This window comes from Falco cherrug, chromosome 4 (genome assembly GCF_023634085.1).
Source record: "Falco cherrug isolate bFalChe1 chromosome 4, bFalChe1.pri, whole genome shotgun sequence".
Lineage (NCBI taxonomy): Eukaryota > Metazoa > Chordata > Aves > Falconiformes > Falconidae > Falco > Falco cherrug.
Window position 1 is genome coordinate 81,830,535 of NC_073700.1, and position 27,606 is coordinate 81,858,140.

The window sequence follows — 27,606 nt, forward strand, 5'->3', positions numbered from 1 at the left end:
AAAGAACATATAAATTCTCAGTCATCTTTGTTTTAGTCCCTCAGAAATATCTTTAATCCTGAAATTATCCTATAATCAGTTTTCCATGGTTTTATCCCATCAATCTGTTCCTTATTTGTATTTCCCCACTACTTCATTTTTCTCCAGTCTTATTCTTCAGGATAGATGTTTGCTCTTCTGTGTGCTACCACCAATTAGTAGTTTTTCTGAGATATAGTAGTACACAGGTATCTGTTTTTTAAAACTTGTCTGTCCAGCACTATAAGCTTACCTCCTTGAGTTTGAAACAGTCACCACGTTTTACTTTAGGGAAATGGATTGCATTCAGCAAATCTGAGTCATAGGGCAGACAGACCTTTATTCAAAGGGAATTGTCTTGAGAAAGGAATGAAATGTACTACAGATCTAGACTGATTTCTGCCTTAAAACACTGATGATGGACTGTTGGATAAATATACTAGAATGAACGAACAAAAATGTAGTTATGAAGGCATCATTTGAAATGGATGAATGCCAAGTGACTCCCACTTACTAAGCAAGTTTAGTCACTGAGTGTACAGCAAAATATATATATATACACACAGACACACGATAATGTCATGAAATAAACCTACCACCCAACAACCCAAAAGCCCCATCACATAAACTGGGGAAATGCACCTTGTACTAGAAATGCATGTAACTTAACTGAGTGAAGTGTAAAATAAGGTTCTGTGAATCCTGAATACGTACATAGTAAGAGAGTTTCTTACCTACAAGAATACCAAATGAGATAAGGAACTTGTTAAATAAGTACAAAAAGTAGTTATAATGATGAACACAAGATTTCAGAACATTTGCCATGGCCTAGTAGGAAAGGAATTTTTAATAAAACATGGCAGTGCCTGTCTTTCCTTTAATATGGCACACCAAATTCCATTTACAGCAGTAACTGTTGCTATAAATACCCTTGAACCAGTTACATTAGAGACTTTACTAAAAGCACACCCAATACACCAGTATCAACAACTTCTTTATTTATCCATTACAGTTCTCAAAAAAACTCCATATTAAGGTTAGTAGAGTATCATTATCCTTTTTCAGTTCAAATGAATGCGTAAGGCAAATCAAGTCTTTTTCCACCTTTCAATTTTTCAGAATGAGATCTTAAAACAATGACTGATAAACTTTGGTGACAACAAGAGACAACAGGATCTTTCATAAGAACACATTCCCACAGCCTAATTTCTGTACCTATCAATCATTTGGCTTTCTCACCTCAGCAAAGTCTAAGCAGATCTTTCTAAATGAACTGGAAAGCTCTTTGTGTTTGGGTTTGTTGTTGGGTTTTTTTTCCTTCATCTTAGATGTTATTACCAAATACGTTGAAAATGTCTCTACCAAGAGAAAGTTTTGTCTACTTTGAAGACAAAAGTTGCAACTGTGGCTCCTTTATGCATATTGTAGAGATAAAACTACAGTTGCATCAGCACAGACCTCAGTTTCACAGATTTGAGAAGTACTCTGACTCCCTCTGTGTCAAAATTTTACTTGAGGTATCAAAAGTAGCTACATTAAGCCAGTTCCATTAAAGCCATGTGAGACAATCATGATTTGACTGTAATGTGACCATGCTGTGAGCTATTTTTACTTCTGCTTGCTTATATAACATTTTTAGTATCTTTCTCCTCTATAGAAACATGCAGGTCTATGATAGATTTATTATAAAATGGCATAATACATATAGAAATAATCTTAAAGAGCATGTACTGTCCTGATTTATTCCATGTAATTATTTACATGTAAGCAGCCACTATTAACACTTACTGCAAGTACAGCAGTGATTAAATCACTATTTTGTTTTGTTTTGTTTTTGTTATAATGTAATTTTGTCATTTACCTGTCTGTCTTTATTGTTGGAATATCTTTTAGTGATTTCTGGCAAGGTCACCGAGAATTTCCTCACCGAAATCTGTTTCCAAATCACAAATGAGTTCCTCATCATAGGTTAGGTCTTTCCTTAAATCATCCCTGCCACAAGTCCTGCCAACAATCAATAACCTTTGGAGCAAGAATCATTTATCTTGTCAATCCATAATATTACAACTTAGGGAAAAAAAATTAGGAAGGAGATAAACAAATCAATTTACTAAAACACCTTTTTCTGTCACCTAGGCTTCAAACTACAAAGATATGACCCTAAATTAAAGTCAGTGTATATTGAAAAAATAAATGTCTATTTACTGTAAACTTAATATAAACTTAACATAAGCTTACTGAATGTTTTATGAACATGTAGCCCTAAAATACAGGTATTATAAAAACATTAAGTTATCTAACCTTGTAGCAAAACACCAGTAGCATGACACTGACATTCATCAACTTAATGTCACCGCAGAAAAAGAGACGACATAACAGTAATGAACTAAGAACACTCGCAGGTCCAGGATTCAAATTTATACCCATTCCTAATCCGTCCACGTCTCCCTCAGTTTGCTCACACAGGACAGGTTCGTTTATTTCATTTTATGTTGTTCAGTTAGGAAGATGAAAAATTATACTGTCCAGAGCATATAAGATCAAGGTAATTTCACCAAATGTGTTCTAGCAGGGCAAAATCAAGCAGAAAAGACATGAGAAGGAAAGCAGGATGAAAAGTTTATCACCAAAAAGGATAAAAGGAACAAGAGAAGACAAAGAAAAGATGGAGAGAAAGAAAAATAGGAAGAGGCAGATAAGAATTCAAAAATAGCAAGACAAAACAGAAAAGGAAAGAAAAGTTGATTCTTCTGATCATCTTCCATTCTTTCACCTTTCTCCTCTTTTGCTCCTTCATAACTTTTTCCCCCAAGTTGTAACTGCTGTGTCTTAAGGAGAAAAAGCTCTCTCAGAAATGCTATATGATTTACAAAGACCCTAAAGGATTTTAAAGCATGTTCTCATGATTTTCAAAGTTTCCAGAGACCTTAACTTTCTGATGATCTAAAAGGATGACTTCCTTTCCAGAATAAGGGTATTTCATCAAATGCTCTCTACATGAGGGGAAAAACAACAGCCACAAAACACATTGCAAGTTAACATTCAGAAATATAAAAAGTTCTATTTGGGAATAGGAAATTATAGTCACGAGCAGAACCTTGACTTTTCCCAAATTTTGTATTCAACATTAACTTCCAGCTGAACATTCCAAATGTTCTGCAAGTCTAATTATTAAACGCATTTAAATGCAGTAATATGTTAATAAAATAAATAAAATAAAGAAAAAGAGTCAAGAGCTTGATTTGAAATAAATTGACTTTAAAACCTGGGAAACAGACTAGCTGAGAGGGAGCTACATTCCATTTCCAATGGAGTTACTTTCCAAGTAAATGGAAGAGTAAATCATCTGTGAACTTTCTGGCTCAAATGCTAGCGGAGATCAGGCTTTTTAGGCATAGCTTGCCTTGGTTCAGGAAAAAACTGAGGAAACAAAGTTGTTTGATTCAGTGTAAGACAGTATAAAGAAAACAACAAGAAAACAAGACTTCAGAGCTTTGTCAAAGAATGGTAAATGAAATGTTTTAGACCCTTCTCTTGCTTTTCAAGCTGGTCTTTTCCTTTCCTGTGTTATGTTCAGTTTTAGAATTAGACAAAGCAAACATTTGAATACCTCTGTTGTAAAAACTCTGCTCTAAAACATTTTAACTCAATGATTATGTTCTTGAAAAAAGACATTGCCCTGGAACCTGCCATGCATGCAGTAAGTGCAATACGCAGTAGACAGCCTTATGAAAAGATCTAAGGAATTCCATCTCAAGGGAAGATAAACTTTAATGTCTATAGGGACATTAGAGTTGAGAAGTATGGTTTTCCTTGAGCAATGGTACCATGCTTTATTGGAGCCTATCATATGCTTTAAATATCACTGTATAGACAAACATAAAACAACTATAAAACCAGAATTTACTGAATGCTATTTAGCAAGTAACATCCTTCCCTAACAAATACAATAAAAAATAAATATGGCATGTAATTTTTACTTGGCATTTAGGATGATCCAACCTGGCCTGTTCCACTCCTCCTGCCATATGTTCTTGTTCATTCCCTTACAAGGTAAATGAAAAGCTAAATTTTGAAGCTTGGGTGGGGTCTCTGATTAGGCATATAAGACAGCTAGCCACATTTATGCTCAAGTTTCTCAAAAGAGCAGTAACTTGATTTTGTTTTAATGCTTTTCTAACATTGTGTGCACTTAGTAAAAATAAAGCTTAACACAGACAGTACATTTAAAAAAAAAAAAAAAGAGACAGAGAATAAATGACTTACTAGCTTTCAATATGTATGAGATCATGGCTTTGAGATAAGTCATATAATAAAGACCCAGTCTCCTGAAAGTAGTGACGCACAATCCTCTGCACTGTTAAGAAATATGCCAGACCCTTGTCAGAATATCTCAAGCTTAGTGTCATTCACTGATAGCAAACCAGAGAATATATTCATATAAGTCATACTAAAATAATCTACGATTTATACCCCTTTTCTCTGTCTTATAACAAACTCTAAATCTGAAAATAAAACCCCACCCAAGATAAGATACGCATATGAATATAAATAAAGTGGCTAGACAGGAGGACAACTTATTTTAGACAACACAGTAAAGGTTGAAATTTTTGAGGCTCCCTTCAGAAATCAGATGACCTAAATCAAAATCCTAAAGGAATACAGAAATCTCTCTTTAATGATTTTATTTATATTGTGACATTTACATATAAGACTATGCAAATTATTTGCTTTTGTCCCATCAAAACTATCTCAAAGTTTTTAGTACAGATTTCCTTTGTTAAAAAGAAAAGCAAATGCTTCAGTAGATAACATATTCCAATAAATCCAATATTCATATTCTTTGACAATCAGATTTCACTTTACTTCCCCCCCAGTAAAATACTGAAATATTAATTCTGTAAGCATCCAAATGTTTCAAAAGAAACACTGCAATGTTTTCTTTCAAAAGAATTTGTTGCTCTGTGTGCCTAGTAATAGAAATATTTTGCAAAGATGCTCTGATTAGCTTGAATCAGGCACTGGAGGAATTCTAGAGCTCCTGAAATAAACTGAAAATAGAATCTGCTGCTGCACCAGCTTAGGAATCTTTACACTACCCTGCCAAACACAGCACAAGCATGTTGGTTCTCTGGGAGATTCCCAAACATGACAACCTTTTATTCTTTTAAGATCCAAGGCAGCATCCACAACACAGGTACACACAGAGAGCCCCTTTTGGATCTACGTAGGCTCTCAGTTTCGCCCATGAGCATCCATTCCCTTGCCAAACAGGGTCATAAGGATGGCCTTAAGCAGAAGGGGAAAGCTGTTTGCATGGGGAGTGGATATCGCACTGCTGCAAGAGGATGACCAAGAGATGAAACAGGAAGGACATGAATCTTGGCAGGGAAGGGGTGGGAATGGGGACACACATCTGAAAGGGGTAGGGAGGACAGTTGTGCCTGCTGCTGAAAGCATGAATAAGGAGAATGACAGCATGCAGGCAGCTGGAGCTTCGCAGAGGTTCAACAAAGCAACATGGCTGCCAGCACTGGACTTGCACTGCATACAGAAAATACACCATTTTCCTGCTATCAGAATTCAAGCCATTTCCTGGAAACTTTAATCACTACTACAACAACATGCATCATATGGAGTCAATTGTAACCACATAAAAGCTGGAAAATCAGAGTGAAAGCTTACCATTCAGTCTGCTGTGTGTCCTGTAAAGGCACTGAGCACTTTACAAAGATCAAGATCAAGAATTGACTTCTTTTTAGTTTTAAAGACAAGAGCTATAATTCAAGTCGTTTAAAAGCCTGCATGTGATTCAGTAGATAATTTGAATACAGAAAAACAAATACATTTTTCATAAAGTATCACTTCTTAACCTCTCTGAAAACACTATGAATTAATTCCTCCACTGGAGGAATAGTGTATACTTTTCTATTCTCCCCTTACCTTCTTCCCACCTCTGTAGATTCTCTATTCCAACCGTCACATAAAGCCTTAATCATTTCATGCATACTATCTTGCTTCCCATTAAGCTTTCTTTCCTCTTTATTTTTATTTTATTCAAAATTTCTCCAATCTTCTTAGTTGCTACTGCTTTTTTCACCTGTGCCTCCTAACTACTTCTCTTTTATTCCTGATGGCTACATACTTGCAATCCTTTAATCAAAATAACTAGCTTATTAAAATCAGACTTTATCTGCCTCCCTGTTCACTCTCTCCATGTTTGTACTTGATCTACACCATTTTTCGAGGCAAATCTATGATATTCTGACTATGATTAAAAGTGGAGAATACTTGATAAAATGAAATGGGAAGGTCTTTTCAGAAGAAATACTTGTAACTAATTAATTTCGTAGAGAACAGTGAATACCCTGTAAAAATTAACATTGTTAAAAGAAAATGTAATTATTATGAGTCAGGAAGATTTAGATAAATTGTCTCCATTTTTTTTAAACCTCCAAAGCCAGACTGTTAAAAAATACTTAGAAGTTTTAAGATGCTGTTTGAATTTCCAGACCTGCAAATGGAAATGAAGCAGAAAATTCTCCATTCCCCTAAAATGACTATTAGAATTACTAGTTCGACAGCATTACTGCATAAAATTTCAAAACACAACTGGATGCCAACCAAAAAATCAGTTTGAACAATCTCAGCTATGATAGCAAGCTTCAAACCTATCTACTGATGGTCATTTGGCAAGGGCTAAGGGTACCCGCTTTTACAAAGCTCCATCAATCACTGTAGTTATGCAGCATAAGTTACTAGACTTTTATCTAAGACTAAATATGTGTAGTGGGGGGAGAAAAAAAAAACAACCAACAAACCACAACTCTAGAATAAGTATGTGAAGAAAATATTTTTTTCAGAATTATATGTAAGACTATTACTTATACTAAATTGAAAGCCAGTATCAGTAAAAGCGAGAATCTCTCTTGGTAAAGCATTGTTTCATGAAAGATTAGGACAAGGAGGATATTCTGCATAACTATTAGTAAAAACTGATCAAGAAAAAAAAATGCACAATTAAAGTAATAAAAATCTGCTATGATAAAGGACTTTGTTCTCCTTTTGTGAAAGGGATGAAAACGTTTCCCATTCTTTGATCTGCCTTGTTTTATACAACCACACTTACTGGTTTGTAATAACTAAATAGGTGGGAGAAAGAGAAAGCACTTTCATCTCTTTCACAAAAAGAGAAGGAAAATGAGACAGAATCCAGTCCTCAGAAAGGAATAAGGCCTTGAGACAGTGCTTATGGAAAAAAAGCAGATGAACACAGGCATTTAGTAAAACAATGCAGAAATCAAATCCCAGAGATGCTTCACAATCTGTGGAACAAAGCAGATGATCAACTTTTCCAAGCTAAACTGGTCGAGAACTGTGGGTATATGGCTTTTCTTATAATCACTCTATTTTTGAAAGATACAGGCATGGGCATGTGGTCTGTACAAAGCTTGGCCTAAAAGCACTAGAATGCTATTATAGACGTGTTCATAGTGATACATTAGCAGTCTGAATAAGAGAAGCACTTACAAAAACTCACCTGCTGTTATATACAGGATTAATCACAAGTAAAACCCCTAGTTTGCCTTAATCACCACCTCAGAACGCTACACATACTACTCTGGTGTTATAAGTTGTGTAGCAGCCAGCAGCAAGCAAACAACTTCTCTATCGCTGGTGGCAGGAACAGCACATGCGTATGAAGGAAGCTCTTGTGTATACCTGGTAGCTACTACATGACTCCCGAGGGGGAAAAACAAGACATGACAAACCCTTTCTACAGAACAACTTTCTGTACATATAACATCTCCAGTGGGCATTCCTATCCAACAAAATTATGTCACTCCTTACCTTAAATAACACCTTTCAGTATAAAAGCTGAAGTACACATCAACTAGCAAGTTTAACATAACAAAAATGCAGTGACATGGTATATTCCTTATACATTATCCAAATTATATAAAGCAGTTTATGCAGCTTTTTGTAACTGGAAGCAACACAACACTCATTGAGGCCTGACTCCATTTCAAGCCAAAAACTAAGTAGTGCAGAGACCATATTGCTAGTTTCCACTAAAATAATTAAACGGAGATGTGATTACAACTCACTGTGCATAATTATGCAAAATTTGATATTGTTTTTTATGTCAAGCTAGACCCTGAATGAAGATTAGCATATTTGTGCCTGGAACCCTTACAAAACTTTGCAAATGCATGCCTCCCAGGGACAGGATGCTAAGCTGTAGAGATGACCGGATTTGTTTGGGTTGGTTTTTTTAAATTTTGTTCAGGGGGGTGGGATGGGAGGCAGTGGTGGTAGCCAAAAAGCTACACAGGTTTTGTGGCTAGATAAAAAAATGGGGGGGGGGGGGGGGGGGGGCACACAAACCGGGAGGTGGGGAAAGAATCTCAGGTGCTTATGAAAGCTATTAATGGTAGGAAAATCATGACATTTCAAGTAAACTTATTCAGGTTATTTAAAAAAATATAATATTGTACAACTTTAAGCTCTAATGTGTACACAGAGCTGCAAAGTATATTAAGAGTCTGTCTTGGAGAGTTTGCAATTTGAAGAGCAGCTCAGTAGTACTCCTACATAGTCAGTTTATTATGCGTCTACGAGGCTGTTAAAAGGAAATGCTACTCTGGCACTTGCTTCTTGAAACCTAACCCAGAAAAACTTCAGTGCATGCTTAAATTTAAGCATGTAGTTACACTGGGAAATACTTCAGAATGTGCTTTTGTACCATTTGGGACAACTTAATTATATTTTGTCATTCTTTCTGTGTATCCTTTAAACTCTCAGAATCATCTTAAAGCATAATTTAAAATTATGTCAAAGTGTCATATACTGTTTGGAGATATCATGGTCCTTTTTGGAGGTATCACATGTTAGACCACATGTTAGATGAAGTACTAAGGTTGGACTTGACGAGCAACATGACAACATTGTGTCTGAGGCAAAATAGAAAAATATGGTTCTATGCTTAAAACAAAGGAACATGAAATGGGTCAGTATTCCTTTAATTATTAGCTAATTCCTAGTTAACTAACATCTTATCTACTTATCTACTGAAATAATTCTGAATGAATAATCATTTCTGATTTATTCTAGTATACGAGCACCTCCAAAGGGAATGCGAGTGGCTAATTTTGAATTCCAGTTTGAGTACTTATTTGGATTCACCCTCAGCCAAAATTAGCTAAATAAGCAGTCAAGCTTTAGAATCAAAAATAATAGCACTTGTGCACAGATTTTCGTAATAATGATTTTATAGAAAAATATCTACAAGGATCTCCACAGAAGATGGAATAGTTACCTTAATTTAAATCAAGATAAAATTTGCCTAGCCACTAATTTTCTACTTGAATTCCTTCCCTTCTGCCCCAGGTCATTCCTCTAAATTTCAACATTTGTTTCTCTCTCTCTTTTGTAATTATCTTTTATGACCAAAATCCAAATGTCAAGAATTTCCAAAAATCAACCATTAGGTATTGAGCTCTGGTTTGGCTCCTGTCTACTGTTATGACTTTAAATTCCCACACTGATTTTGTGCTAATCTTCTCTTTCTGAGATCTGTTCTTCTCTCAGCTTCATTAAATCACTCAATGCATTACCTACAAGTTGTAAAAATAAGCACAGATCCATGAATACTGGTCTACCAAAAGTTGGTAGGCTCCAACTTTATTTGAAGCTATTTTTTTTGTTTCATTGACCCATGGCTCAATTCAATTATTTTTATGATTTTTTACTCTTCAGGATTTTCACCTTTTTCATCCCAGGAAGTCTGAATCTCCTATATTCATGCTGTTAAAATGGTAGTTACCATCTATTTGTAACCTTAGTTCAAAACTTGCATAACATACTTACCTTGTCACTCACCCTTTTTCTTTGCATCTCTTCAATCTGCTTTCATCATCTCTGGTTCATTTCAATAATTTCCCAAACTGTTAAAGCCTATCCAGTACTGAAATGCCTCTGTTCAATAAAGCACTCAGATACATTCTTAGCACATAAACTGTCTTCCCATTCTGCTCTCATAACAGCCTAAAATTTTCACTGTGTTTCCTTACATTAATTTCAACCCCTACAATATATAGTCTTTTATATAATATACAGCCTATGCTTTCTTCCAAAGCAGTACTAATGCCTGCCAGGGTCTTCAATTAATTCATTCTGATACAGATAAAATGCTAGATTCTGTCCCATCTCTGTAATGAATTTCAAATACAAATAACTTATTAAAGTAGAAATAGATCTTTACTTAAAAAAAAAAAAAAAATCTAAAAAAAGGGGGAAAAAAAACCACCACCAAAAAACCAAATCGACAAAACCAAACCCAACAAACAAACATCAGCTAACGAAGCATTTTAAAGCTATTTGGTATGCCTTCATGAAAGAAAACATCTATTACTAGGTCAGTTAATTCTGAGAAATACATTCTTCTAAGCAAATTCATTATCACTAACTATCATTACAACTACAATTCATTTGAGGCTCTCAATAATTCAAATTATTTATAACCTTTTATGTTGAAAATAAAATGAAGTAGTTATATTTTCAGAAACTATGAAAGAAAATATTATATTGGAATTTAATCACAAGTTCTTTTCTTAATATTCCATACTGGTTTTAATAAAACTATAAACTACACAAAATCTGACAGTTCTAAACCCAAATTTAGCAATCAGTAATGTCCTCAGAAAGCCACTACATTTTACAATGCAGCCAACAAAACTATGCAGTGACACTCAATAACACCCACTAAAAGTCTTTCAAAGCCACACAAAAAGCAATATATTTTTAGTGGATGAAAAACAATGAAAACATACATAATTATAAGCACATTTAAAATTTTTGCTTCTTTTAATTGAAATAAAACAACAGAGAGGAATGCAATCCAGGTCCCTTCAATCCCAACAGGGAGAGAGTCCTTCTGACACCATCAGGCAGCCCTAAGCCCACTCTTTTTCAAACAGAGACCTCTGATTCTTGATTTGACCCATCAAGAGCAACCTATCTCCTGTTCTCATAAGCAACAGGGAAGGCAGTTTGGCTCTGCTTTCTTCAGAAATCCAGGAGAGGCAGAACAGCCTAAGTGGTAACGCTAATAGCAAGGTATATATTTTCAGTGGATGAATTGGACAAGCAGCTTTCCACTTCTGTCTTCAGGTACGTGAAGCTTTGCTGGGCTGAGGGGACCCACCACCAGCTACTGGTTCTTGGAGTTCAAATCCCATAAAAGCAGGGGGATCATCCTTTCTCTCAGAGCTATATTTTTTTCAGTTTTTCTGACAAGCCATGGATTGTCATCATTTGAATTACATGTTCAAACTCTTCTATAGCAACACAAGGACTAAAAATACATGTTTTTAATGAGACCTGAGATTCTGCCACAGTCACATGGCTCCCTAATTAGTCCATTCTCCCACTTTGTTTCTTCAAGGCTTGGTGAACTGTAATTCTCTGTTTGTGACATCAGGCTCATTTCCACAGCAACCAATTGAATTATCCCCCAATCTTTATAATAGAGAATAAGCAATGAGAACAGATGAACTCTAAAGAAACAAAAGCTTCTCACTGTTTACATGCAAATGTCCATAGAAACAACCAAACAATAAAGAAAGAAATACAAAAGATACATAGAAACATGGGAAATGTAACAAAGGCATAATCAATGTTTATACATTTTACAGTGTATAAACACACATTCAGTAATTTTATGACCATGTGTTAGATTTCTAATAACCACAATATGTGTTCAATTCCAGTAACAGCTGATGCTGCAACACTAGGCATTAATGACTGGCAGCATGTATCTGTGCAGCTTCAGTTCTAGAAGGGAATTGTTATTTTTAACAGAGGAAACAGAAGCAAAGGTGAGATGACACCATTTGCCATTCAGGATTCTAAGACGGGAGGTATCGCTGTCCACCACCATACACCATGTATGCCACAGACTTGAGAACTTAGGTTTTTCTATTTTGGACTTAGGAACTCTTTAGATTTGCTTCCTACAATGATATCATTGAAGATGGAAATGTACAGTAATTGACTTTTCCCCTCAAGACTTATAATTCCCTTCTATTGCAACAAAGGCCCAGCATTTTGGAGCCTGATTATATTATTTAAGAACCATGGATCTATCTGCACGTTTAAGAGTTAACAAAACCCCCAATACTACTGGCAGTGCTAGAGCTCTTGACTAACTTAATCTTTCCCAGATACCTCAACAGCCACTAAGTCCTCAGTGGAAACACTGGAAACTTAGTAGCATAATGTAGGAAACGTGACTCTCCCAAAAATGAAGGTCAAACATTATCCAGTCTCAGCACAACCAATATCTGTATTGTACTGAACTACTGTGTTTCACTGCTTGGTGAGACTGAGTAAACATTGCAGTCTTTTCCAGGTGTTGTAATCACCTTCTCTCCCCCATTCTCCCACACGAAGCAAACGTGCAAGATGGTTGCAAGTAAATTATCATCTTCTAGTGAGGCCACCATGTGCTCTTGATGACGTGACGGTGTCCTATTCATCATACAGCAAGCATGGTCACTGCCTCTCTGTGTTCAAATGATGTGTCTGTAATAATAACAGCTTTTTCTAATAGTATTTTACACCTGGAGTCTCGGAGCAATGCAACTTGGTACTACCTAACATGCAGCATCAATTTTATCCCTTCATTAATTCCTCTAACGTTTCTTCTATATGAGATCTAAAAAGATACAAAATTTTGACACTTTCACTAGCTTTCCTAGAATGGACAAATAGTGTGTTAGCACTATCACAACTGAGACCATTTGCTCTGTAATAATTTTGTTACCCCTAAATGAAAGATGCAAGTTTCTGAGCCACTGTATTTTTGCTCCTGCCACTCAATCACTCAGGAATCAGAAGCAGCTCTTTAGGACAGCAGTTGAAGCTAAAAACAGTCGGCGCTTCATTGAACTGATCCTACTCTGGACCAGTTAACAACATCTTAAAAAAATTTGAATTACAAGTTTATTCTAAATGCCTATTGCCTTCTCTGCTTTTACTAAATGGACTAAGTCTCTTTCTGTTATGATGTATGGCCTCTTGCTAGTAGCCTCCAGTCAACAGCATGCAGCCGTAACAGTAGTCTTGCATTTTGCTGCCTACAATTCCTTTATATCAGAACTCCTGAACAAGTCAGGTATTTCTGGGAGCATCCTCTGTTCTGCAGAGGAATAGAGGATCTTATAAACAGCAGAGTATGTCCCAATTTTGCCACCTGATAGTCATAAACAAATGTAAATTCATTATTTTCCTCTCTTAAAACATGTCTCCCTGCAGCTGGTATATGAAGTTTCTTGCAGTCAGAGTACAGGAGAGGATCTCTGAAAGTAGCTAAAACATGAACATAATACTGTAATAAGATAATCAAAAAGTCACTCAACGTCATCACTTTACTTTGTGCCATTGCTGTATACAATTCAAATAAAGTTCTAGGAAAGCCATTAGTTCCTAAAAGATTGTTTTAAATTAGAATATAGTAGCATGAGAGGGACTGAAAGGGCTCAAAGGCATTGCTTTTGTCATGAAATAAAGTAACTCCTGAATAATTTGACAGACCATTTAGTCAAAGTAAAGAGGTCTTCTCTCCTGCATTGTCCTTTTCCCTGAATAGCCTATCGCACCTTAAACAAGTTGGATGCCTTTCTTCAGTATGGGTATAGAAGCAGGAAACAAGTTCTGCGTACACCTGAGTATCCACCTGACAGCCATGAGAAGGTTCCTCCTTCCTCACAGTTGTGGACAGAGTCAATATGACACTGTTTACCCTAGACAGGTTAACTGCAGAATTGACTGGCTTCTGTTTGGGTGAAAACACATCTGCTAGTCATAGATAAGCATATATCATGGCAGGAACACTAAGTATTTTAAGTCATTAGAAAGCCCACCTCAGAGATGCAGATCACACTGTATTATTGTATGTTTGGTGGGGTTTTTTTCCTTCAGAAATGCTTGGCTTATCATACCTATCTTACAGTCTCTTCAAGACCTAACACAGAATCCCTGATGACAGAAAGGATAGAGACCATTAATCATTCTGCAGCTGGCATTGGTGTCCAGCTCTCCACTCCTCACAACTTCATCTATGAAATAATCTTCAGAGGCCAAGTCCCAACTACGACTGGTTAAATGAAAAACAAATTCACTTTGTATCTTTTCTATTACGGATTTCAGTCTAATACAAGTTATAAAGTTCGATCTAATATCCTCACTTGTACAGACTGTATATAACCACATTCCTTCACAAGGAGTTCAAGGTTTTTTTAGAATAAATCTGACTACAGCCTATACCTATCAGATAAAGTATTTCTATCCCATTTTCTCTAAATGGGTACAACACAGGAATGTGCACCCAGTATTTAAATTCATAGTTCTTAAGAAAAAAATTACAGTACCAATAAGCATAGTTCATAGCTCACCTGTCAGAAGAACTAAAGCAAGTGCCCCACCAAGCCCTTCAGTGGGACATCAGTTTCTCCTTGTCATATTTTTAGTCCCCAGTCACAGACTCTGAATTAGGACTCAGACTCCATGAATCATAAACTGACCCCTTTTTCTGGCCACTCCGTCCCCAGCTGGCTTTGCATGCAAAGAGGATCTCCCACTAAACCCTGTATCCTTTTCCATGAAGTTCTCCAAGCGTATGGGTTATCATACAGGCAACACAGCCATACTCCTTTCAGCCAGTCTGACAGGCTCTGACAAAGCTTTATAAGAAACTAATTTCCTTCATCTTTACTAACACCAGCAGAAACACCATACTCCTAAGATCCAATACTTGGGTAAAACTTCTCAGTAATCACCAGAATTTTCTCTCTCCACTTTCCAAACAGCCAAAAATAGCCAAAAATCTGTATTCTTTGATGAGGCCCATTCCCTCATTAGAATTAGCACAATTCCATGTGGCACTAGAAGCCTGGGACCCTATGAGGGACTGCATAACAGCCCATAGCTGCTGGTGACCAGCTGCCAGATATATATGAAGTTCCCTACAGGTTATCATTTATACACATTGTAAAAGAAAATCTTTTCCATCTGTGAGAGCCGCAGAATCAAACCCACCCAAGAGTCTCTGGCAACTTAATTCTGGACCCAAACTTCTGCTGACCTTCCTGTTTCTCTTTAGAGATCTTTTTCACAAATTCTTCCTTCATGTTCCCCTATAAAATTCTTACCACTGTCTAGTTCTTGCAGTAGCTATTGATGCTACATCAAAAGATGCTGCAGCAGCTAATGTTGTTCCTGATCTCACAGCCATTTCAGTAGCACTCCAGTATCTATTTATATCTGCAGGCTGTGACAGTCTGCCCAAGTTCTTCTCCACCAGCCTGGGAAAAACATCACTGCCAAAAGTTTTGCAAAAGGTTTTTTTCAGGCTTTTTCCTCAGGGCACATTTTGTTGACAAACTCAGAAGGACAACACAAAACCAAGCTATTTCCCCAGAGCACACATGCTGCCAGATCCCAGAGGTCTTTGCCTCTCTCCACCTATGAAGGGAAGACCTGCCTTCTTTCTTTTAAAGCCTAGCTGAATCGTGAAACAGTCTTGCTTTAACTGTTTCCAGTCCCTTCAATATTTTCACACCTGCTTTTGGAGCAGGAATCTCTAAACTCCCCTTAACAAATAATTAGGACTTCATTTAATAAAAAGGATTCAAAAAACCCTGTCCAAACTAATCACGATAAAGCTGTTTATATTGTTTCTCTCTAATGTCCTTAAAATCCAGGCTGCTGTTAGAAGTAGTACAGAGCTATGCATATACCTGGTTCTATACAGTTTAGAAGAAACGCTCTCTGCCTGAGAAGCCCTATATGTACCTTATCCTATGCAGTGACATTATTATGCAGAAAAACACCTATGTCTCTTCACCTTTCTTTCCCGCAGCCAGCATTGATCATGAAATCTGAAGGAGGGGAAAAATAAGAATTTTCTTCTTTTGAGTGCATGTATGTCCTTAGAATCTTCAGGATTTGCTGTGGGCTACATTATTATTGTTGTTGTTATCTCAGTTCTCTTTCTTTTCACATATTCTTGGGAAGCATTTTAATGACAGGCAAAAATCTAATGCAAAATATTTTCTACTTTTCTCTCTTCAGAACAAGAAGAGAGTACTTTTAATTTGACTGGCAAGGAGGACACAGAAGAACTGTCTTTGGAAATAATTATTCTTCCAAAAAACACACACATGCATATTAACTGCAAAGAGCCAAGTATTAGGTAATATGCTCTTTGAATTCTAGAAATACACTTTTCTTCTTTTTAAAGTAATATCTAAACTGTTCAAAAAAATTCAATTGAAGCTCCAAATTATTTAATTATGACAAGCAGATGAAGAAAGGTCTTAAATTGGAAGTATAAAGTTGCTTTGTATTGGGCTCAAAAATTATTCAGTAAAACGGAACAACGGCTATTCCTTGGATTAATTTACTGGAAGATATTCCCTTAATAATAAGTTCTGAGTATTGCTTAGAGTGAAGTGTTTTGCGATTAGGACTAAGTGGTGGAGAATTCATTCTCTTTTGCTATTCGGTGCCATTTATGGAAATTGGGCAAAGCTGTTATGCATTCAGGAAAGAAATTTTACATTCAGGGTTTGTGTTCACCAAACAATACACTTGGATAAAACTGAGAATCATACTATAAATGTGATGAAGATGACAGGTAGACAAGATGTGGTAGTAACTTCTCAACAGGATGCCAAGGACAGTACCTGCACACAGAGCTAGGAGCAGGCCTTGTTTGTTTAATTGTATTTGCTAGAGTGGATAGACTATCATCAAGCTAACAGAATATCAATTAACAGTGGAACTACACTGAACTGGAACAGTGTCTTTCAGTCACAGAGTGGAAAGCACATGCCCCTGTCAGAGGCAACATGAGGAGTTTAATGGGCTTGGTATAGTGAAAGATCCACACACCTGCTTTGGTAACTAAAAAGGGGATTTAGACCAAATTCAGACCTCTAAACCCAGGACAGCTGGATCTATAATGTCCACACTATCACCTACAGTTCTGCACATATAACCTAACTCTGGAAGTACTTTAAGCTTATTATCTGTGCCACCTGTATCTCAGTATGGTTTCAAAATTCCTTTACATGACTAAAGCCAATCAATGTGGAAAAGAAGCAGCTCACCTAGGTGCCTCCTGAGTTCTGTTACAGTGTAAAGATAAGAAGAGGCACTTAATTTGCCTCTTAGAACCTGGGCAGACCCATTCCTCTGCGATTCCTAGAAACCATAATACCTGCAGATGTCACTGATTTCATCAAAGTCTGGCAGAAAGAATCATCTTCATAAAACAGGTGGAAGTGAGACAGACTTGCCTTCTGGTTAGGGGAAAGACAGAGGATATGAGTTCAAACTGAGCTTCAGCCTTGAAAGACACAAACCCAAACTCCTCACTCCTACAAGTTTGCCTTGTCTACTATGCAGTAGTCTGGGTGACCACTCATTCCAATCCTGGATCAGAACTAAGGCTGTGAGAGCAGAAAGGGGGGGGGGGGGGGGGGGGGGTGTGGTGTGCTTATGCGGAAGACAGCAGCTGGAGGTGTCACACAAGCAACACTGTATCTCTGTAGCCAGTTTAGGTTGAGGGTATTCAGCTTGAGAAAGAAACTCGGTGAGGGTTTTTTCTGACCACCCAGAAAATATGCAAGACACTGGCAAATGCATTTTAAAGAAAAGATTTCCTGGGTGGATAGGCATATGAAGTGCAGAACACTGACTCCTCTCCTGAAAATAAATGAGCAAACCTTCCTAACCAACTATATTTAGGCTCCAAGGAGAAGCAGAACTTGAAATACACTCTGTGCTTAAAGCTTGCTACGGGTTAGCGCAAGGCACCTCAACACATCCCCTCTTCGGGCTCAACTGCTAAAGGTATCTGCTTTGCATCAACAATAGTAAATGCTGTGAATCACCAACACAGCATCTGAGCATGAGAGAGATGTAAGGGTGAACTCTGAATTCTACCCACTGAGCTCAGGTCAGCCTACTACACTCCCCTGTAACAGTATATTTCTTTAATAATTCTGAATTATAAAAACTTAATTAAAAGAAAGCATACATTTTATTTGTGCACCAGAATGTGTGTACGCTAACATATCCGAAAAAACTCTTTCTGTAGGTCTTGTTGTTTGAAGTGCTGTACTACTTTCTTCCAGTCTTACACATATCTTACTATCAAATACCTACATAAAATGACACTGCTTAAGAAATATTTCATATTTCAGCCTTCTGTTGTATTGGGCTTGCATGGCAAGGTTGTGGTAGGAGGGGGGCTACAGGGGTAGCTTCTATGAGAAGACACCAGAAGCTTCCCCCATGTCTGAGAACACCAACACCAGTCAGCTCTAAGACAGACCCACCACTGGCCAAGGCCAAGCCTGTCAGCAATGGTGGTAGCGCCTCTGGGATAACATATTTAAGAAGGGGGAAGGAAAACCTGCTGTGCAACAGTAGCTGGGAAAAAGGAGTGAAAAATATATGAGGGAAACTACTGTGCAGACACCAAGGTCAGTGAAGAAGGTGAGGAGGAGGTGCTCCAGGCACCAGAGCAGAGATGCCCCTCGCAGCCCATGGTAAAGATGATGGTGAGGCAGGCTGTCCATGTGCAGCCCATGGGGGTTAACAGCAGAGCAGTTATCCACCTGCAGCCCATGGAGGACCCCACACCAGAGCAGGTGCATCTGTCTGACAGAGGCTGTGACCCTGTGGAGACCCCACACTGGAGCAGACTCCTGGGCAGGACACAGTGGAGAGAACAGCACAGGCAGAAGCAGGTTTGCTGGCAGGACTTGTGGCCCCACGGGGGACCCACACTGGAACAGACAGTTCCTGAAGAACTTCAGCCCATGGAAGGGACCCACACTGGAGAAGTTTGTAGAAGACTGTTTCCCATGGGTGGGACCCCACGCTGGAGCAGGGGAAGAGAGTGAGGAGTGATAGAGCCACTTAGTGGGCAACTGTCATCCAGCCAAGGTCAACCCACCACAGCTGTACAAAAGCAATTCTGGTTCCAGTGGCCCCATGAAGTAGATGTGACTATCGGCCACTATGAGTATGATCCAAAGTCACTGACATCCAAGGTAGAGAGGTTTCTGGGAGACTATACTCTTTGTTCCCGTACTCACTTTAGGCCTGGTTCAAACTAAAGTAGGGATTATAAACATTGTATTTTGTAAATTCAAAAAAGTGTATCTGTTAAAATTTCCATCATTAAAAAATAACGTTGTAATTTAGGTAAGATTTATGAAGTCAAGTCTCTACACCAAGCTGAATGAAAGGCAGAGCAAATTACGTCCCCACATATCAGCAGGAAAGTGGAAAACAAATGACTTCATTAAAAATTCCCTACTGTATTCTCGAGTCCTTCAATGAAACCTGCTGCTTAGCCAAAGGCAAGGCTGGGGGCTCATCACAACCCACTGTAGGCAGGCAACTGCCACAGAGTCAACTTCCCCTATAAAGTAACCTTCTGACACTCAGATCATCTCTCCTTCCTGCAGGAGACCCACCAGTACCTCAGGTCACATGCTGGGGAAAAGTGTGCAATTCCTGTGGGGTTTTTCTGTTAGATAAATCAAAGTCCACCACACTAGCCAAACTCTGCTAGAAATTCGGTGCTTTTACAGTTCACCATGTTTGCCATGTTCAACAAAGACAAAGGAATATCAAAGCAATTACATATTCAAACTTCATACAATTCAACATAATTTAATTACTATATGGTAATGAGTAAAGGCAACGACTGTCACAACATTCCATATCTCTGCATGTTAGATAAAAAAAGTATCAAATTCAAAAATGTTGGATCCAATTCAATTTTTTTAAAAAATAGTGTGTTTTGAAGTCTGAAATAACACTTTTAAAGATACTGCTATTCAGTCATTCAGGAAAACTAAACTGGACAACTCAAAAATTCAAAATAAGCCCTATATCTGGGTTATATTCCCTTGACATTATACAATCAAAGTCTGTATACCATTAACAATTTTTTTTAATTGCCTCAGAAATTGAGCTATTTATACAAAGATGTGTCACATTTCACATTTTCAAACAACTAACATCCTTCTATTCCAGGAAAGCTGACGAAGCCTGAAAGTCATCATGTCTTTCTTTAATGTAGACACAAACCCACAACCAACTTCACCAAACACTTTATCCTGATATCAAGTTCTACTAAAGCAACAGCTCTATGTGATTGTGTTCTCTGAACTATGAACTGTTCTCTCTCCATTAGAAGTTTTTGATTTCTGTTATTGAAAAAATTAATAAAGAATAATTTTAAATTATTTTCCCAAGAAGTAGAAAATATGTTCAGAACTTTTTTTTCTTAAACTGATATACTGTGTTTACTATCCATTTGGTGATGTAATTTTTAGAAAAGCTTATTTGTATTAAACATGCGAAATACAAAGTTTTCTTTGCAATGGTCTCTGAAGGCAACAGAACATTAATATAGAATTTTGATGTGTTCTTTTTAAGGTCTGTGTAATTGCATCCCATTCCACTTTATTTAATGTTTCTGTGTGTTACATAAAAATAAAAACAACTAAAAAGCACAGATGTTTTCCTTTCTCAGATATCTTTAAGTCCTTCTTTTAACGAGGAGTCCTAATTGATTAAATACCAGGCAAGTATCAATGTCTTCTTTTCCACTATGAAATGAGAAACAAAATAGCTCCTTGTTTGGTAACATCATTAAGGACAAAGCAGTATATGGAGCAAATTTCCTTTATATTTATAACTTATCCTTTGAAACAAGAAGGTGGCATGGGGAGAAAACATACTTTGTTAATAAATAGAATAGTTTAAACTATACAGCAATTGTAGAAAACTGTGAGACTCAAATACACCTGTTCAAGAAAGCATCATGTAAATATTTCTGCCCGATTTTTTTTTTTTTTGGTTTTGTTGTATAACATTGCACTAAATAAAGAATCATTCATGGCTTAACTTGGTATCATGAAAATACTACGAATCTCCATCACATGCCAGTGGAATGTACGATTAAAGTTAACTCTAAAAATCATTTTATGATTATTCTCTTAGACAACTACACTGAAATACAATTAAGCATATGCGGTGATGTCACAGGCAAAACAAACCAACCAACCTCCAGTTTTTGCCATTCTTCATTTTAATTTATAAGCAAATGGTTTCTTTAGTAATAAATCAACAACATTCATTAGTCATATGAGATTTTCTCCATTTTTAGAAATGTAAATTTAGACTATTCATCATATAAGAAAACTTCCTAAACGTTCTTGATGTTTTCCAGTTCAATTATTATCAGGCTTCATAATCTAACTTCTCATGTTCAGCATCAGTCCTCTAAGCATGTAATTCCAAGCCATTTAAGTTGCTCAGCCACTTAAAGGAAGTTTTACCTAAGCAATAACTCAAGAATGGGATAGTCATCTTTGAAAGGTTGTTGTTTCCTGCTCTTTCACAGGACATCACCTCCTTTGAAATGTTTATAGTATTAGAAACATCTTCATATTCAACAACTAGATGTGTTTCTCCTGGAACATCCATGTTTCCTGCATGACTGCACAAGCCTTCTTTTTAATACAAAACCCACTCTATTAGCCTACAAATTTTTATGACGAACTTAACATGACAAAGCCATAAAAATATGCTCTCCAGATATCCATAGTCACATAGCCACTAGTCAGTCTACATGGTACCATACTGGATAATAATTGTTCAGTAAAAAAAAAACCAAAACCTACAGGCTCCAAGTGATTTTGGGTTTTCCCTCCAAAAAAAATGTGTGTTGGATTAAAAAAAAATATTAACCATAATTTAACCCCTTACTTGACAGTGAATAATATCAATAATTAGTAATATTATATTCTGCATTCAAAATATTCTTTCTTTTTTATTAGCCATAAAATCATACTGAAAAAAAATAAATCACTTACATTCTGCATATTTCTGAAGCTGAGAGAACTCTCCAGGACTAAGGTTAACCCACTTCTCCTGGCTCGTCATACTGGCGGTAAGGGTCTTTGTTAAATATCAGAAAAACATTCCTTTTGATCCAGGTGATATAAATTCCATAGAGATTTGTAGCTTCAGTTCACAGTGCTTGGAGACTGTAGAAACAGCATTGGTCTATGTGGATGAAGTTTTTGAACTATGAACTGTTCCCAATGTGATGGTTCAGTGGAGAATTACGGCACTGTTAAAAGAAGATCAAACATTAGAAGCGTAAACACCACTTTTCTTATGGGATTAATTGGAACTAGTAAATATTTTCTTATATACAGTTTTGCTCAAAATCTTCCCATACAGTATTTTTCCATAAATAATTTTATATCTATTTCCAAATTTTATTTTTTTAATTCCAAATCCACTGAAAATCAAAAATTATTGATTGTTTATGATCAAATTGTATCTGGACACCTAGTGTTGGGATGTTTATGATTTAGTAGCAACCCAGTAAATTTAGTTCCCAATGATTTTAAAATTGGATTAACATAGCTGGTTTATTATCCAATTATGTTGTTGTACAATGCTGTGTGGCCTTATCAAAAATGCTCTGAAACTTCTAACTCCTCATGTCAAAAATGCAATGGATTCTGCAATTTGGTGAGAAATTCACAAGAGCTACATAAATATTAACTATTCTAACAAGACAGTAGGGGTTTGATTTCTAGAATATCACAACATTGCTGAAGTCACTACTGAAAAACCAAATATAACTGTTGTCTCCACTGCAAATCAGTTCAAGACACACACAAAAAAAAAAAAAAAAAAAAAATAATAATCAAACTGTGGGCACCATCTCATTCCAATTATAAGCAGTTTCTACCTCTGTAGGACAGATCTTAATAAGGCAATGCATTACCAACAGCACTCCTTGCACAACAGGTAGGATACTTTTCATCTAATTTTAGCCATCTGAAAGTCAGGTACCTCATTTAAGATTGTCATCCAGGGCACTCTCTTTAATCAGCAGAGACATACAGGTGGCCCAGACAGCAATTAATCCCTTCAGTTTCAACATAGTCTTAAAATGTGATGAATTGCCTTCTTGTGGTATTTATCTTTCACTAGTGATTACAGAGGTTGCCTAGATGACAAGTTTAGACTAGAAAGTTAATTTTAGACCATAAGTGGAATCTCTTTATATGTCTAGCAATGCATCATTTACAAGGGTCAAATTACAAAAAGAGCAAAGGAAAAATTCAGACCAGAGGAGACTGACACAGTAATGGAAAAAGTACTAAGGAAAAAGACGTTTGCAGCTTGGGGAGGAAAGAAAAAGTAGTAAGATGTCATGAGGGAAAATGAAAAAAATAAATAAAGTAGCTAGGAACAGAAGCATATAAAAAAAAGACACATTGACCCAATAATAGACGGGACTTTTTTTTTTTGTATTATTTTGTCTTTACATATATCATTCTTGAACAAAGAAATTTGTGAAGACAGACACCTTAGTCCCAGAGCACGCTCTCAGGCCCTTCTTGGTGAATGATTCAAGTACATGCACCCATATTATGATCAAGTAAAGCTATCTAAATGCAATAACAAGTACTTGGCAGCTGCCTGGTGTTTTTTAAATTTGAACCAGAAGAGATTCCTATGCTCTTCATCTCCTCAAGTCAGAATAAAACATAATGATAAGGTGGAAGAGGTAAGAACTACAAACACTAACTGACTAACAAAAACTAACAGGAGCATGGAAATCGGGATGGAAAAAGCAACATAGGTATGGATAACGTTGGCCAAGTATAAGGCACGTCAGCCCTCAAACATCAGTGAATCAATATCAGTGCCAGAAAAAGGGCAGGAACTACAAAAGTTAAAACTGACAATCAGTAAGAAAAGCTATCCTTCTGTCTTGAGAGCGTCAGTCCTCTTATTTATGACAAGATAAAATAACTATGGTCAACAGGGACATTTTAATCAAATTAGAGATGTTTCATTCCTGGCAGTTGATTAGATTGCAGTGAAGACAATTTTATTTTATCAAATAGGTATATTTTTTCTCATATTCTTGACAACTGATTAGGTTTTACTGAAAATGTTTTCATATTTGCATAATTGATTTAATAGAACCAAAGTTTTGTAGCACAATTTCATCCAGTATTACTTTTGTATTCTTAACCACGTTAGTTTCATTACCTACAAAAAACAACATTGCTGAATGCTCTACAGTATGAAATTATCTCCATTCTTTAATATGAACATTTGTGATAAGCAGCTTACCATTAAAATTGCTATCACTAGCAAGGTAATAACTGCTGTGCGCTCTAAACTGATCAAACAATTTACATGCAATGCCTTTAGCTGACCACTGTCTATAGGATTTGTTATATACACAGTACATGTACAGTGCAAATGGATACTTTCCCAGTGACTTCCCCTTCTCCAACTTCAGACCTAAATGACCACCTCTGATATCCCCTACTGCCTACAAACAGTGCTGCAAGGAAAGGTACATGACCCGAATGAGGTGACAGCAATTGGAAAATTTAGCATGTTTGTGGCAGTCCACAGGAAAAAAGATGCAGCCTGGGTGTAAGCCAGCAGAGTTATTATAGAAGATACAACAGTTTAAGGCTACAGTATTATTTTGGAAAATTCTTCAGATGCAAGTTCCTCCCTTTGAAAGGGAAGACTGTGGGGGACCTAGTGGAACTAATTTGCCAAGTTTAATCTGGGAACAGTAATGTGGAGGTAGGCAGTCCTCTACTGAGGATGGCTGGTCTTTGGACTGCAGACAGGTCACGTACACCACCTCAAGGCATGTGATGCCAGAACATCCATAAACATAATGGGAAAAATCTTGGCAAAAGGAACCTTATAGAGGCTTCCTTCTTTTACTTCCCTGGTAAATTCTGCTGCAAGGGAGTCTTAAATAAGGAAAGGTCCCTGGTCCCTGCATCCTTTAGTTTTCAGTTAAACCTTTTACAGAGGTGGTTTCCCATTTTCTAAGTGTAATAATGTAGCTGTAGGAAACCAAGCACGTTATACAGATGCCGACGCCAGAAGCCATCAATGCATATCTGTATTACATAAATGTGTGTGTTTTGTCAAGGTGAACATTTTAAGATTACCTATATGTTATCCAAATACCTTAATTTCTGTAGACAACAACATTAATTTACATTATCTTTTTCAGTAGTTTTTAATTTAAATGTTCATTTGTACTTTATTTTAGTGCTCTTTCTCTCAGTACTCCAGAAATATCATGCAGTTAAAAACCTATCAGTACATGAAGAGGAAAATAGTAACAGAGATAATACTATCATGTAGGGGGAAAAAAGAATCTTGAATTAAAACATTAATAAAATGTGTTTGCTGGCAAGAAAAATAAAGATCAGCAGCACCAAACAGACACAAATGGTGATTTGACCTCTCAATGCAGCGACAAATTACTTTGAACAACACACCACAGCATTCAGATAAAACACATGGGATATCAGGCAGGGAACTCTTCCACAAACCCTCTAAGAGTTTGGCTTATTCCAGGAAACTCAGATTTGTGCACACATTTTGTTAGTACATGCTTAGGCAAGATTCACAGCTCTCTCAACCAGACACAAATTTACAAATAAAATAAATTAGAAACACTACATTAATAAGCCATTCATTTTATCACGAAAAGAATTAGAAAAAAAAATATTCTTTCTCCTCTATCCACTGACTGTAATGCCTTAGAATTCCAGCCTCCCTTTTAAAACATGCTTTTCTTTGTGGATTTGAGAGTTTATTAAATTTTCTGTCAGGATTCCTACCAGGCCATATACCCAAACTAGGAAGCAAAGCTTTGTTAAAAACTCTACAAATCAAATTACTTAGAATTCAGCCAACTATGCTGACAAGCTTAGTTTTCCAGGAATTCCCCATGCCACTGAAATCCTCAGCTGCCCTGCAGAAATCAGGCTGAGGAGTGGGGAAGAGAAAGGAACATACAATGGAGGGAAAACAAATATAAAGGCACATCCCCCACACACCAATCTCAACACCCAAATAATATCATTATGCCTTGTAAAGTCCTCACAGCAAGCAAGGAAAGAAGAGTTTTCGGAGACTATGGGGGGTGGGGTTGTTGGTGGTGAAATACTTTCAGTCCTACAAACCCAATAAACAATACAAGTGGGTTCAGCTTCAAATGATTCCAGAGGAGGACTGTGGCCTGTGGAAACACATCCAGCATCTCAAGCAACTCAGCTCCCTCTACATGCTCCTGAAAAAGGCAGGAGGGCTTCTTCTGGGGTCCATGCTCACTGCCGGGACTGAAAGCATGACACTCTTCTTAACACATGCCTTAGGGGACTTTTCTCTGATCACCATAACAGGGAAACCTCAAACAGCCTACAGTCTGCCTTTTGGAATTACTCAGCCATTTTTTGCTTTCTACCAGCCCTTCCATAGCATACATATCACATACAATTTCATCACTAATTGCCAGTTATTCCATAAAAGGAGCACAGCTTAAGGCTGATGGAAAAAAAGGGTGCTGATGACAAAATGACATATCTTAAGTAAGCATTTGCCATGCTATACAAGACTGAGACCTTCTAGTCCTTTTCATCCATTTCCCTCTGGTTTAGTATGCTTAAAGAAAAAAAAACAAAACAAAAAAACCCGAAAAAAACACACCCCAAAAAACCCAACACCAACTTAAAAGAAAAAAAGAAGATGAACACTAAGGAAACAAGTTTCCTTCCTCCACAACATGACTACTTAGTGATTTTTGCTTGAACAACAGGAATAAATAACACAGAATATTTTATACCGTAATTGCTATGGAGGCTGAAGCAATTAGGCTTTTCAAGAACTTTTCTGTACAGAATGTACTTGATATTTCCTTCAGTTGGGAACTACACCTTCACCATGGTTATAGCTGGATCCTGTGATTTGAGTGTGGGTGACATCACAGATTTTCCAAAGGAGAATTTTTACATGTCAAATACCACATGCTGACACATACACCTGAATCGGTTTTCTCTATAAACTCCTGCAACCAGTCCAGAAAGCAAGTACAACCTTTCTACCGACAAGTCCAAAGCATCTTTCCTCTGAAAACTCAGTGTCATTTGTGAGTTTAGCATACAATTGAAAAAAACCCCAAAAAAACATTTCATCAGTTCTTGCAGAAGAACAACTCAACTTTCATGTATAAAATATATTCTCTTGTGATCAAATTTTAAGACCTGTGTAACATTAATGCATAAGGTATTATGATGCACTATTGCACTATTTATTCTCTATTAAGTGAGCTGTTGGAGTCTAAGTGAATAATACTTCCTGGACACTGAAAGACCATACTTGCTATTGAACCCCTAGGATATTCTCCCCACTAATGTTGCTACTTTCAAAATAGTTGAACCAACCAAACAAACAAAAACCACAGAAAAAAACAACCAAACACAAAACAAACAAAAAAAACCACCACCACAAAAATCCAAAAACCTCACAATAAAAACATGCCGCAATCTCTTATCTAATTTCTTGGAAATGCAGGAAATATATAATGTACAGACATAAAAGACAATTGTGTAGGTATTCCTGCGATTCATTTTATAC

General features: G+C 36.9%; 1 protein-coding gene across 2 annotated transcripts in view; it reads right to left on the minus strand.

The window, feature by feature from the left end:
• DGKB (diacylglycerol kinase beta) overlaps window positions 1-27,606 on the minus strand; it is a 363,946-nt gene that overhangs the window by 309,850 nt on the left and 26,490 nt on the right. For both annotated transcript variants that reach the window (XM_055710145.1, XM_055710144.1), the window contains exon 2: window positions 21,987-22,246. In XM_055710145.1, the coding sequence (XP_055566120.1) occupies window positions 21,987-22,056 (70 nt within the window). In that variant the 5' untranslated portion in view covers window positions 22,057-22,246. The remainder of the gene's footprint in view (window positions 1-21,986; window positions 22,247-27,606) is intronic.